The sequence below is a fragment of the Narcine bancroftii genome, chromosome 5, assembly GCF_036971445.1.
Source record: "Narcine bancroftii isolate sNarBan1 chromosome 5, sNarBan1.hap1, whole genome shotgun sequence".
NCBI lineage: Eukaryota > Metazoa > Chordata > Chondrichthyes > Torpediniformes > Narcinidae > Narcine > Narcine bancroftii.
The window spans coordinates 216,019,639-216,034,719 of record NC_091473.1 but is presented as its reverse complement, the minus strand read 5'-3'; the positions used below and the strand labels follow the sequence as shown (position 1 = coordinate 216,034,719).

The following is a 15,081-nucleotide window of genomic DNA, read 5'->3' as shown; positions in this document are numbered from 1 at the left end:
AGTGTGTGGCCATTTCAATCCCGTCTCTCCCCAAAACCGAAGTCTCAGAACCACTGTGGGTGGACACGCAGGGGTCCCATTCCTCAATCAAGACAGACAGGTTAATCCAGTAGGGCTCCCTCGAGCTGGAACAGTCCCAAGAAAAAGGGGACCCTGAAGTTGACTGCCTCAACATAGAATATTCCAGAACAGGCCCTTCAGCCCATGATGTTGTGCCGACCTATGTAAACCTACTTTGCAACAATCTAATCTTTCCCTCTCTCACACCCATAACCCTTTAAATGTCCCTATTGTACCAGCCTCCACCACCACCCACAGCACTGCTTTCCAGGCTCCAATCACTCTCTGTGTAAAACATCCTCCCTCTGACACCTCCCTAAATTTTACTCATCTCATCCTCTGGTATTTACTTACTTCTGGCCAGGAGAAAGGTGCTGGCTGTCTCCTCTACCTCGGCCCTTCTTAATCTTATACACCCCTCTGAAGTCACCTCTCATCCTTTCTTGCTCCAAAAAGAAAATTGTGCCTCATTGTAGAGCTCGTTGAAAGAACCAAAGACTTGTTGATCCAAACCAAGGCTTTTATTAGCAAAAGACAGGAGCTCTTCACAGGTGGCCAACCAGTCCGGAATGATCCGACCTGGCTTGGGACACAACCCTTTAAGGCCCAGACAGTAGGCGTGGCTTAGCTCTCAGCCAATCGCTGTAAGCACAGTCTAGATACTGTAACTATATACACTATATACATTGGTGATAGATCTGTACTATCACACTCATGTTCTCCAATCCAGTCAAAATCTTGGTAAATCCCCTCTGCACCCCCTCCACATCCTTCCTGTAATGAATGAAAGAGAAGTCTGACCAGAGGTTCAGAGAGCTGCCACGTTACCTCAGGCTCTTGAATTCAATCCCCTGACTAATGACGGCCAACGTACCATAGGCCTTCTTAACCACCCCATCAACTTGTGCTCCAATCTCAGAGATCTATGGACTTGGACGCATGATCTCTGTCCCTCCCCACTGTTAAGAATCCTGCCATCAACCATCCCCTCCACCTTCAAGTTCCACCTTCCAAAGCACTTCACTTCACATCCGCCCAACGAAAAGCTCCCGAGGACCACAATAATGCCCCAATTCATGGCTCTTTGCTCATAGGAGGCATCGTTCAGCACAACAGGTGGCAACACAGGAAAAGTGAGGGATGGGACGGTTGGTGTTGAGAGGGATCTGGGACATCCAGAGATGGGACGATTGGTGTTGGGAGAATCCCAGGTACTGAGACATCCAGGGATAGGACAGCTGGTGTTGAGCTGATCTTGGATCATTGGACATCCAGGAATGAGATGGTTGGTGCTGGGAGGGTCCTGGGACATCCAGGGATGGGGTGGCCAATGTTGGGAGAATCCCGGGTCCTGGGATATCGAGGGATGGGACAGTTGGTGTTAGAGGGTCCCAGGTCCTGGGACATCCTGTTATGTGATGGTTGGTGTTGGGAGAGTCCCAGGGTGTTGGACATCCAGGGATGGGATGGTTAGTGTTAGATGGTCCTGGGACATCCAACAATGGGGTGGATGGTGTTGGGAGGGTCCTGGGACATCCAAGGATAGGGCAGTTGGTGTTGGGAGGGTCCTGTGACATCCAAGGATCAGGTGGCCAATGTTGGGAGAATCCCGGATCCTGGGATATCTAAGGATGGGACAGTTGGTGTTGGGAGGGTCCTGGAACATCCAGATATGGGAAGTGTTGGTGTTGGGAGAGTCCTGGGACATTCAGTGATGGAACAGCTGGTTTTGAGTGGATCTTGGGTCATTTGACATCCATGGATGGGACGATTGGTGTTGGGAGAGCCCTGGGTCATCCAGGGTTGGGGTGGCCAGTGTTGGGAGTGTCCTAGGACATCCAAGGATAGGGCATTTGGTGTTGGGAGGGACCTGTGACATCCAGGGATGGGTGGCCAATGTTGGGAGAATCCCAGATCCTGGGATATCTAGGGATGGGTCAGTTGGTGTTGGGAGGGTCCCAGGGTGTTGACATCCAGGGATGGGATGGTTAGTGTTAGATGGTCCTAGGACATCCTGGGTTGGGACAGTTGGCATTGTGAGAGTCCTGGGGTATTGAGCGATTCTCAGGCTGTTGGGTATCCAGGGATGGGACAGATGGTGTAAGGAGGATCCTGGGACATCCTAGGATGGGACAGATGGCATTGGAAGGGTCCTGGCTCACTGGACACCAGTCACTGGATGTTACTCTGCAGGAACAGCAGTGTTTATAGGGAAACAGTGTGTTGGCCTTTGCTGTGAGAGGAGGCGAGTCCAAGAGTAGAGGAGTCTCACTCCGATGGTCCTGGGGAGACCACACCTGGAATATTGTGGACAGGTCTGATCTCCCCACCTGAGGGTGGATCTACCTGTGGGAGAGGGAAGGCAGTGAAGGTTCACCAGATCAATTCCCAGATGGTGGGGAACATCCCATGAGGAGAGGTGAAGCAGACTGTGGCTGTCCTCTCTAGGGTTTAGGAAGAGAGGTGAAACATCCAAACTCCTGATGGGGTGAATGTGGGGAGAGAGTTTACCCTAGCTGTGGGAGGAGGGAGGTCATGACCTAGGACCCAGTGTTGGATGGGGAGAAATCTCTATGCTTGGAAATGGATGTGGCATCAGAGAAGGGCTGAGGTCACAGGTCAGACATGGTAGAATGGAAATTGGGACAGGAAGGAGGGGCTGAATCCTGCACACGCTGGTTTCACACGCGCCAGGGGAAGGTCTCAAGTTGCCCCTCCCCCACAAATGACCCCTTCCCCACCCAGCAAGCGGGCCCCACCCCACACGAGGTCCTCTCCCCCACTCACATCGATGTCCCGACTCCCCCCTGTCTCCTGCAGGCGCACATCGACAGAGGTAGACATGGAGTTACAGCGGCGGATGGACGGTTGGCGAGATAGGGTGTGAATTTCCTCCCTGTGGGATGGGGAGGGGACATAGTCAGTGAGGACCCACCTCCCCCTCCATCCCATCCACCTCCTCCCTGTGGGGGGATACAGTCAATGAGGATTCACCCCTCCCTCTCCGTCCCACCCCCCCTGTCCCTTGCTCCTCCTCCATGTTCCTCCCTCCCTCTCTCCATTCCTCCCTCTCCTCCATTCCTCCCCTTCCATCTTTCCCTCCTCTCCCTCTGCCCCATTCACCTCCTCCTCATGCCCTCTGCCTCTGCCCACACCTACTCCCTCCCTCCCCTTCTCCCTGTTCCTACTCACTCCGTTCCCCCTGCCTCTTTTCCCACACCTACTCCATGCCTCTCCCTCCCTCCTCCTCTCCATTCCTCCCTCCCAATCCCTCTTTTATCCCTCCCTCCAACCCTCTCTGTTCCTACCAACTCCCCTCCCCTCTGCCTCTTTTCCCACACTACTCCATGTCTCCCCCTCCCTCCTCCTCTTCATTACCCCCTCCTAATCCCTCCATCCCTCCCTCCACCCCTCTGTCCCTACTCACTCCCTTCCCCTCTGCCCACACCTGCTCCCTCACACTCTGTCACAGCGATGCCTGGGTCATGAATGTTCCAGTGTTACCCATGTTTAACCTATGTGCTCCATTTTCTGTATGTTCCCTGTCCCATGTTTTCCATGTGTTCCCCACATCTGTGTTTATCCATGTCCCTTGCATTTGTCCCACGAGCCCCATCCTGTGTGTGCCCCATGTCCAGCTCTCCACTCACAGTTTGAAGGCCATTTGTTCCGTCTTCTTGCGGTGGGAGCGGTGCACGGCGAACACGGCTCCGATGAAGATCAGCATGAGGACCAGACCCACCACCCCGACGACCACGAGGGCCAAAGTCAGCACACTCACCCCTGCCACATCGGTATCTAGTGGGGCAACAGGTAGGGCTCAGCACCTCCCTTCACCCCATCATCCCGTGGCACGGGGGAAAGCTCCCTCTACACCGTCCCATCACACAATCCCGGGGCACGGGTCAAACCCAGGGGGAAGCTTCCTCCACAAAGTCCCGTCAAACACTCTCAGGACATAGGACATAGGTCAGATAGGGGGAAGCTCCCTTTACACTGTCCCATCACACATTCCAGGGGCATGGGTCAGACCCAGAGGGAAGCTCCCTCTACACCGTCCCGTCACATGCTCCCAGGGCATAGGTCAGACAGGGGGAAGCTCCCTCTACACTCTGGGCACGGATCAGACCCAGAAAGGAGGGAAGGGAGGTTGCAGATGAAGCACTGGGGAAAATGGAGATGGAACATACAGCACCCTCCATAATATTTGGGACAAATACACTTTTTTCCTTTATTTGCCCCTGTGCTCCACAGTTTAAATTTTTTTTAAACTTTATTTGTTCAAAAAACAAATAATATATGACGTATACAGCAATTAAACATGAACATGAACTTTAAAGGAAAAGAAAAGAACCCCCCCTTCAGCCAACTCTCCTAAGGAGAGCCATAAAAAAAGAAAAAGGAAAGAATATTTTAAAAAATATATACATATTAAAATCTAATCAATATAAATTGAAATGTAAATATTCTGAGTATAACAGCTACTTATTAATTAAAAATTGTAATTATCATGTGAAACATATGTAATTTTTTCCATTATTAAACAATATTTCATCTCATTATGCCATCTATTAATATCAATCATATTCGTATCTTTCCACATACTAGCAATACATTTTTTCACTACAGATAAAGCTAAATATACAAAAGCAAGCTGGAACTTATCTCATCCCAAGCCTTTCAAAGGTTGCAAACTACCCAATAAAAATACTGTTGGATCTAGAACTATTTTAATCTTATACAGATATTCTAAAATGATTGAATTTTCTTCCAAAAAGACTGTATATGTATACATGACAAAACAGCATGAAGAAAAGTTCCAACCGTATCAGCACATCTAAAACACAAATCTGATTCATTAAAACCAATTTTTTTTAATTTTTCAGGTGTCAAATATAACTGATGTAAAAAGTTGTAATTAATCATTGCATAACGTGCATTTATCAATCTAGTTACACTATCATAACAGATATCTAACCAATCATCCTCAGAAAAAATAAAACCAATATCCGCTTCCCATTTAATTTTAGATTTATCCCAACCCTTTTTATCCATACCATCCTGTAATATTTGATACATAGATGAAATATAACCCTTCTCTGGTACCTTCATAAGAAAAGTCTCAAATTTAGTCATTTTATGTGAAATCATATCTCTACCAAACATACATTTTACCAAAGATCTTGAACATTAAAAGTAGCAAACCTCAACTTTGGCATATCTAATATTATTACTAAATACCAATAATATCTTTATATAGAAATTCAAATCAATGTATATAGGCCCTCCAATAAAAAAATCACAAATTAAAAAATAAAAATAATAAAGAAAAAAAAAGAAAATAAACTACCAAAAGGTAGTAATCCCCTAAACAAAAATTGGGTGTGGGTTACCCACCAGTGGGGATGACTAGTAAAGACCTTAGTGCAAATCTCTCCCTCTCCAGACACAGTCAGTAACATCAAAATATCATAATAACTAAAGAAAAAATAGAATTAAAAAATTCTTCTTTTCATCAAGAAGATTCCAATCTCGAAGATCCCATTTCAGAAGAAGTTGGACTCTTTCTATTCCCATTTTTCCCATTTCTGCCATTTCTTCCATTTCCAGAACAACCAGATTTTTCTTTAGGAGATAATGGTGGACTACCTCTTTGTCCTCTTACATCTGGCAATGAGTCAGCAAAAATCATTGCTTCATGATCATTTTCAAAAAACCGAAATTGATAGTCTCCATAAAACACCTTCAACACTGCAGGGTAGCGAAAAGTAGACTTATAACCTTTACACCACAAAACTTCTTTAACTGGATCGAATCGATGTCGACGTTGAATGGCCTCTTGACTCAGATCATGATTAAAAAAAAGACTCTGCCATTCTGAATCAATAATGGGGTTTGTCGTTGTCTCGTATTTTGTACTGCGTCGAAGTATTGCTTCTCTATCCATATAACTCAAACATCGAATTATTACTGGTCTCGGTGGTTGACCAGCTGAGGGTGTTCTTCTCAAAGCTCTATGGGCTCTTTCCAGTGCCAATCCCCAGAGAAAAATTCTTGACCTAATATTTGCGGAATCCAGTCTTTAAAAAAACGAAGAGGATCTTGTCCTTCTATACCTTCTAGCAAACCAACAATTTTCACATTATTCCTTCTGCTTTGATTTTCCAAATAATCTATTTTTCTTTCTAGCTCCTTCTCACGTTCTCCTAATTCTATGACTGATTTTTCCACCTTCAATACTTTTTCTGTGTTTACAGTCCAAAAAAGCAGTCTGAAATTTTTTAAATTCTTCATAAGATGCATCACACGTGCCTTCATACCAGCATTCATTTGAACCATTTCATTCATTTGAGATGTCAACAAATCCATTCCAGGTTTTATAACAGCTTGAATAACTGCATTCATTTGCATACACTGTGATTCGGTAAAGTTCAGCTCTGCTCTCTCTGACATAGTTGCAGAACAAGGTAACTGCAGCTCCTGCTGCAACTCAACAAAAGGCATTTTAAAAGATTTACTGCGGGTCTGGACTCCCAGCGACGGCATCCCAACTTCTTCAGGGAGTTGCCGCTGGTCTCCTCCGCATCTTGTTGTCTTCTCATCCATTCGCGAAGAAAAACAACTTCTTCAGATTGTAATGGTGCCTAATGCATTTCCTTTTCAGCCTCCACAGGCGATCCTTGGGATTTGGGCAATGAAGAAATTAAGCCTGGGGCTGCTTCAAGTCGTCTAGGTCCCAAATCTTCAGCACTTCGAAAATGCATTTTCTTTTGACCTTGAGATTTAATCTTTTTACCATTAGTGGCCATAATAATTCCTTAATACTTTAAACTAAAATTTAAAAATGTAAACTTGGAAACAAAAAAAAAACAGGTATTTAAAAGTCTGGCCAGAGAGGTCAAGATTGCACATCTAGACTCTACACCATCTTGCCACGCCCCCCCTCCCCCCCACCGACAGTTTAAATTTCTAATCAAACAATTCACGTGCACATTCCAGATTTTATTCATGGTTATTTGTGTACATTTTAGTTTGACCATGTAGAAATTGCTGCACTTTTTATATGTAGTCTCCTCATTTCAGGGCACCATAATGTCCAGGACATTTGGCTTCACAGATGCATGTGAGTACTTGGGTATATTTAATTGCTTTATTGATGCAGGTATAAGAGAACTCGACTGACTTCTAACCTTTATATCACCTTTGGAGTCTGTAGTTGCCATCTTTCTACAAGAGGACCAGAGTTGTGCCAATGTAAGTCAAAGAAGCCATAATGAGGCTGAGAAACAAGAACAAAACAGTAGGAGACATGGCCCAAACCTAAGGATGACCAAAATCAACTGTTTGGAACATCATTAAGAAGAAAGAGCATCCTGGTGAGGTCAGTACATTAATCACAAAGGGACTGGTCGGCCAAGGAAGATTCCACTGCTGATGACGGAAGAGTTTTCACCAGAATGAAGAAGAATCCCCATATCAGAAACACTCTTCAGGAGGCAGGTGTGGATGTGTCAATGACGACTGTCCGCAGAAGACTTCATGAATAGAAATACAGAGGCTACACTGCAAGATGCAAACCACTACACAGGTACAGGATGGCCAGATTACAGTTTGACAAAAAGTATTGAAAAGAGCCTGCAGAATTCTGGAAAAAAAGGTCTCCTGGACAGATGAGACCAATATTAACCTACATCAAAGTGATGGCAAGAACAAAGTGTGGACGAGTGAGAGAACTGTCCAAGAATCAAAACATACACCTCCTCTGTGAAATGTGGTGGTGGGGGTGTTATGGCCTGGGCATGTCTGGCTGCCACAGGTACTGGTCCACTTATCTTCGTTGATGATGTAACTGCTAATGGCAGCAGCAAAATGAATTCTGAGGTGTATGGAAACATCTTACCTCCTCAAGTTCGAGCGAATTCATCCAAACATATTGGGCGTTGCAAGACGACAATCCCAAGTATAAGGCTAAGGCCACAAAGGAGTTTTTCAAAGCTAAAAACTGGAAATGGCCGAGTCAATCACCTGATCTAAACCCATGTGAATGTGCCTTCCACATGCTGAAGAGAAAACGTGAGGGGACAAGTCCCCGAAACAAGAAGGAGTGGAGACGGCTGCAGTAGAGGCCAGGCAGAGCATTGCCAGAGAAAATGAATCATAGACCTCAAGCAGTGATTCCCTGCAAGGGATGTGCATTAATGTGATTACATTAATAGACATAACATTGCTCTATCCCAAATATTATGGGGTCCTGAAATGAGGGAACTATGTCTACAAAGTGCTGTGATTTCAACACGGTCAAACCAAAATGTACACAAATATCCTTTAATAATATCTGGACCGTGCACTTTAATCAGATGTGAATTATTTGATTACAAATTTAAAACTGTGGAGCAGAGAGGCAAATAAAGGAAAAAGGTGTCTTTGCCCCAAACATTATGGAGGACAGGGAGAAGGAAGGCCAAATAGCCTGCGTGCAGGGGGTAAACCCTCCCACCTGAGAAGCTGGTGAATGACTGACCTGAGATAGTTACTTTGGTCTGTGCACTGCGGCTGCCAACTTCATTGGAGACTTCACAGATATAGGTTCCGGAATCTTCCACAGTGAGGCGTCTGTTGAACAACAATTTGCCTCTGTCCACAATGAGGTTTTTGGGAAGAGGTTTGCCATCTCTGTCGACAAATCACCAAGCAGGTTTGAGACCCCTAAATTGCCAGAAATAGCAGTCCCAAATCCCCCGGACTCCACCCATCCTTCCCCAACTCATTTACTTTGGATCGCACCCCTTTCTACTCAACTCCCTCTCCAACGCACCCATCCCAGACTCTACCCCACACCTACAACCTCCCCTCAGACCCCGACCCCTTCCCACTCACCCACACTTCCTCCATCCGGATACTATCCCTACCCAATTCCTGCGAATTGTACCCCTACCATCCACAGACCCCACCCCAGACACATCCCTTTTGCACTCCCACCCCAACCCTACACTCCCCAAGACTCCAACTCTCCCCTCCCCCACCTCACCCCCAGACCCCATACCCCACTGATCTTGACAGCACCATGCTGTGAGTATTCTTTCACCTTTTCCACACAAAGTTGGTGGCAGGAGGATTCCCGTTCTCCTCACACTGCAACTCTGCCCCTTCCATTTCCACATCCCAATTCTCAGGTGACTTTCTCACCATAACCTCGGGTACATCTGCAAGGAGGAAATTGGAAAGATAAAGCAAACCTTCTTCTACACTGTCCCGTCACACATTCCCAGGCACGGGTCAAGCCTAGGGGAAAGATCCCTCTACACCATCCATCACACACTCCCAGGGTCAAGGGTCGGATCCAGGGGGAGCTCCCTCTATGCCATCCCATCGTACACTCCCAGGGCACAGATCAGACCCGTGGGAGATTCCCCTACACCATCCTGTTACCCATTCCCAGAGTCAAGGGTTGGACCCAGGGGGAAGCTCCCTCTACAATGTCCCGTCACACACTCCTGGAGCAGGGGTTGGTGAGCGTGGATACGTACAGTAAATGTTGAGGCTGTAGTGGATGAGGAGGGGCTCCAACAGGGTGGAGTGATTGACGAAACACACCATGTCCTTCCCACTCATGCCCCGCTCGGGCCGCAGGTAGAAGTGGGCGGTGACTGTCACCGTGCCGTTTTCGTTGGCCGTGTCCATCAGCTCCTGGTCCCCAGACACCGAGGTCTGCCACTGCACGTTCGGAGCTGGTTGACTTCCCATCACCACACAGGAAGCTGCCAGTGCACGGCGCTCACCCTCCAACAGGGCTCTTGGACCCTGTACCACCCACACCTGGGGGGGGACTGCCAGCACAGGGGAGATGGGGAGAGGGAAGGGATGGGAGGGGAACGAGGGGGAGGAATGGGAGGCGGAGTGGAGGGGACGGGAGGAGGGGGATAGAATGAAGATTCATTGAGAAGAAGCGTAACAAGCTACAACATTCAGAAAGCTCCCTCAACTCCCCTCCCTCAGTGCTCCCTCCCCTATCTCATGTCCCCTCCCACAATGCTCCTCTATTATACCCTGCCCCTCATCTTCCCCCTCCTGGTTCCCCCATCCATCCCTTGCCCCACCCCAACACCTCCCCCAACATCCTATACCCACTCTCGCCCTCCATTCTCTCCCCGCTCATCCTTCCCCCTCCCTCTCCCCTCTCCCTCTCATCTCCCCTCCCTCTCCCCTGCTCATCCCTCCACTCTCCCTCTCCCATCCTCTTCCCCAGCTCATCCCTCCCCCTCCCATTCCCTCCCCTCCCTCTTTCCCTTTCCTCCCTCTTCCCCTCTTCCCCACCACCTCCCTGTGTATCCTACCTCTATCCCTTTTCCCTCTCCGCTGCACATCCCTCCCTCTCCATCCCTCTCCCCTCCCCCCCTCGCCACAAAGGGTTCGGCCCCTACCCAGCACCGTGAGCCAGGTGTCTCCCTCGAAGTTGCCAGCAGGGAAGGTGAACACCTTGCAGCGGAAGTTCCCACTGTCGGCCAGTGCCAGGGGCTGAATGAGAAGTGAGGCATCAGGCTGATCACCGGGTTGCAAGAAGCGGGCCCGCGACCCGTAGAAGGGGTGCGTGCGAGAGCCATGCACCCCGCTGCGGACGGCCACCATCTGCCATCCCAGCTCCGTTAGCTTGTCCCATGTCACCTGCGTCACCTGCGCCACACCCTGGTATACACAGCGCAGGTGCGCACTGCCACCCAGAGTGGCCACCGTTCTCAGGTCTACCTGTAGCTCCAACACCAAGATACCTGGGGGGAGAGGAGGGGAAGGGAAAGATGAGAAGAGCGGAAGGGGGGAGGAAGAGATGGGAGAGAGAGAGAGAGAGAGGGAGGGGTGGAAGGGGAGGGAAGAGAGGGGAAGGGGAGAGATGGGAGAGAGAAGGGGAGAGAGAAGGAGGGATGGGGAGACAGGAAGTGAAAAAAATGGAGGGGGAGTGAGAGAGGAGGAGGGGTGATGGGTGGAGAAAGAGAGAGGAGAACGGGAGGGGAGAATGGGAAAGAGGGGAGAGAGGGGTGAGAAAGAGAGGGTTGAGATAGAGGGGTAAGAGAGAGGGATGGAGAGGGAAAGGGAGAGGAGGATAGAGGAGGGGAGAGAGAAGTGAAAGAGAAAGGGGAGAGAAAGGGAGGTAGTAGGAGGGGAAGTGGGGGGGAGGGAGAGATGGGGAGAGAGGAAATGGAGACGGAGGATAGAGTGGGAGAGCGGGAGTGAGGAGAGAGATGGAGAAGGAAGTGGGAGGTGGGGAGTAAATGGGAGAGTCAAGAGTGGGACGGGAGAGAGAGGGCAGGGAGCAGAGAGCAAGAAAGGGGAGGCAGAGAGAGGGTAAGTGGGATATGGGCAGAGAGAGGTGTGAGAGGAGAGGAAGATGGGAGGGAGAACAATGAAAAAGGGTGTGGTGAGAGATGGAAAGAGAGAGAGGGAGGGTTAGAGGGGGTAGAGCATGGAGAGGGGAGGAAGGAGAAAGGGGGAGGGGTGAGAGGGGAAGAGAGAGAGAGGGTGGTGGAGAGAGGAGAGGGGAGAGGGGAATGGGAGGGGTGAGAGAGAGGGGGAGGGAGGAAGAGAGTGCAGAAAGAGGTGGGTTAGATGGAGAGAGTGAGAGAGGGTGTAGAGATGAGAGGGAGAGGGCAGAGAGAGGGAGAGGTAGGGAGAGGGGCAGAGATAGAAGGGGTGAGGGAGGAGGTGAGGGACAGAGAGATGGGGTGAAAAAGAGGATGGGAGAGGTGAAGAAGAGGGGAAAGGAAGTAAAGAGTGAGGGGAGAGATGAAGGGGGAAAGTTAGAGAGGGGAATGGGATAGAAGGAAAGGAAGAAGAGGGAGCAAGAGAAGGGAGAGGAAGGGGAAGACAGGTAGAAAGAGTGGGAGGGAGAGTCAGTGAGCGTTGTATCCTGCTGGAATGTTTAAAGGTTTACTCACATTTTCACAATTTACAGCAGAATCTGACAGGGTTCTTAAATTCACACCCAATCCTCCTTATCTGTTCTCACTCAGGTCCCTGCATCACCCATTGGTCCCTGCATTGCCCACCAGTCGCAACAGCACTCACCGGTCCCTGCATCGCCCACTGGTCCCTGCAACACCCACCGGTCCTTGCAGCACCCACCGGTCCCTGCAGCACCCATCGGTCCCTGCATTGCTCATCAGTCGCAACAGCACCCACCAGACCCTGCATCGCCCACCAGTCCCAGAAGGGAGCAGCAGACACCAGTTATCGATCTCTACCCAGGAAATGCCTGGGGAAATTAGGACAGTTGTCTTAGGGGGAGAAGATTGCAGGCGGGCGGGCGGCCGGGGGTTACCAGCAGCGGGTAGGTCATTGGCATCACAACTGGCTCAACAAGGAAGGATGAAATTAGATAGAGGCTTTATAGTCAGGGACACAGATTTCTGTAGCCCCTTTCACACTTGGATCCCAGTAAATCGGCCGTTCACTGTCCCAGGATAGGAATGGGGGGTTTGACCTTTCACACTAGACCACCTCTAACCGGGACACTGAACGCTTTCACACTTGCAAGGCTTTATCCCTGGCGTTTGGTCTGTAACATTGTTGCCCGTTTCATACGGCAGACGCCAGTGATTAGACTCGGGGTCGAGGCCATCAATCCCCAATGTGAGATGACATCATCTGACACCGGCGTTAAGCACATTTTGCTTAAACACTTGCCACTTTAAAAGGCCAATTGGCATTCGATTCCTAGGATCACTGGCAAGTGTGAAAGGGGCTTGTGGCTACTTCGTGCTCCAAGACAGCGTGTGGCCTCCCTGATGCTAGGGTCCTACATGTCTCTGAATAGGAACTGACGATTAACATAAGAATCTTCTAGTCTTTGTGACAAGATCAATGAGCCACCATAAGAATAAGATAAGGAGCGGTAAGAGCAGCTGGAGGTCGTGGTCCATATTGGGATCAATGACATGGGTAGGTGTTGGGGGTGGGGGGGGGGGGGGGTGGTACGTGGTCCTGCAGAATGAGTTCAGAGAGTTCGGTAGCAAGTTCAGATCTTCCAGGGTTGGAACCTCAGGATTATCTGTGCCACATGCTGGTGGGGCAAGGAACAGGAAGATGGTGCAGGAGGGAGAGATTCAGATGTTTGGATCATTTGGCAGGTGGGACCTGTAAAAGGATAGTAAGGGACAAAATCGGTTCCCTAAGAGATCAGAGCGGTCGTCTACATGGAACCTCATAAGATGGGGGAGAGCTTAAACAGTATTTACTCTGGAAACTGACATCGGGCATAAGGAAGGAAGGGAAACAAGCAGTAGTGGCATGGAACATGTAGAGATTAAAGAGGATGAGGTGCTTGCTGCCTTACAGCAAATAAAGGTAGATAAATCCCCCAGGCCTGACCTGATATTCCCTCGGGCCTTGAGAGAGATGGGTGTAGAAATTGCAGGGACCCTGGGAGACATATATAAAATGTGTTTAGCCATGGTGAGGTGCTGGCGGATTGGAGGGGAGCTCATGTTGTTCTGTTGTTTAAAAAGGTTTCCAAAAGTAAACCAGGAAATTACAGCCTGATGTCTGTAGTGGGTAAATTATTGGAAGGTATTCTGAGAGATCGGATATACAATTATTTGGGCAGTCAAGGGCTGATTAAGAATAGTCAGTGTGGCTTTGTGTGTGGTAGGTTGTGTAACTCAACTCCTGAAGACCTGGCAACATCCTAGTAAATCTTCTCTGCACTCTTTCAATCTTATTGATATCCTTCCTGAAATTTGGTGACCAGAACCACACACAATACTCCAAATTTGGCCTCACCACTAGATTCTTTGAAACTGCAGCACTGGGTCACCCTCCTAGGACCTGGGTGCAATTACTGGGACAAAGGTGCTGGAAGCACCTTTTAAGCTGCAGGGAGATCGACCCATTAAATCGCCAACCCACCCATTTAAGGGTGATCCCACCCCGCGATGACGTGGTAGGTGATGCACCACACTCTCAGGGGAACTATCATTAGTCAGTCTTCCCCTGCCCTCCCACCGGCTGTAGGTCGCCCCCCCTGTCAGTAACCCCACGTTAGTCACCCCCCCGTTAGTCACCACCCACCATCTATCACCACCCCTGTCAGTCATCCTCGCCCCGTCAGTCGCCACCCCACTATCAATCAACACTCACCCTGTCAATCATGCGCCCTGTCCCCTCAGCAACGTCCTGTTGCCACGAACATTGAGCCTCGCTGCGAACTGGAGTGGCATTCAGAGCAGCGGCAGTTTGCGGCCCCCCCACTATTTTGTGTTTAAATCTTATAGAGATTTTTGAGGAGGTTATCAAGAAGGCAGATGGAAAGGTTGTGGATATGGTCTACATGGGCTTTAGATGGGCCTTTGGCAAGGTCCTACATGGGAGGTGAGTTCAGAAAATTCAGACACTAGGTATCCATGGAGAGGTTGTAAACTGGATTTGAAACTGGTAGAACGGGAGAAGACAGAGAGTAGTAATAGATGGTTGCTTTTCAGACAGGAGGCCTGTGGCTCGTGATGTGCTTCAGGGATCGGTGCTGGGACCATTGTGGTAAATTGGATCAGCAAGTTTGTTGATGACACAAAGATAGGAACGTGGAAGATTTTCAAAGCTTGCAGAGAGATCTGGTCCAACTGGAAAAATGGGCCAGAAAGTGGCAGATGGAATTTAATGCAGACAATTGTGAGGTGTTGCATTTTGGAAGGACAAACCAAGGTTGGACATACAGGGTAAATAGTAGGGCACTGAGGAGTGCGGAGGAACAGAGGGATCTGGGAATATAGATACATAATTCCCTGAACGTGGTGTCACAGGTAGACAAGGTTGTAAAGAGAACTTCTGGCATCTTGGCCTTCATAAATCAAAGTATTGAGTACAGGAGTTGGGATCTTATGGTGAGATTGTATAAAATGTTAGGCCCTCTCAAACTGTCATGTAAACGGGTTAACCGGGCAATTTGCCTGGTTAAAGCCCCACTCACGTGGCAGTTAGAAAGGGTCTGACCCAGTCAGCATGGTCCTAATCCAACCGGGTCCCTAACCTACCTAG

The 15,081-nt window shown here is 49.0% G+C and overlaps 1 protein-coding gene across 3 annotated transcripts in view; it reads right to left on the bottom strand.

Annotated features, from left to right (window-relative positions):
- The window catches only part of LOC138764835 (nectin-4-like), a 46,028-nt gene that overhangs the window by 6,663 nt on the left and 24,284 nt on the right, over positions 1 to 15,081 (bottom strand). For all 3 annotated transcript variants that reach the window (XM_069941165.1, XM_069941167.1, XM_069941166.1), the window contains exons 2-7: positions 10,482 to 10,826; positions 9,588 to 9,887; positions 9,146 to 9,263; positions 8,582 to 8,733; positions 3,711 to 3,858; positions 2,848 to 2,956 (exon numbers count right to left, since the gene is read on the bottom strand). In XM_069941165.1, coding sequence (XP_069797266.1) covers positions 2,848 to 2,956; positions 3,711 to 3,858; positions 8,582 to 8,733; positions 9,146 to 9,263; positions 9,588 to 9,887; positions 10,482 to 10,826 — 1,172 coding nt within the window. The remainder of the gene's footprint in view (positions 1 to 2,847; positions 2,957 to 3,710; positions 3,859 to 8,581; positions 8,734 to 9,145; positions 9,264 to 9,587; positions 9,888 to 10,481; positions 10,827 to 15,081) is intronic.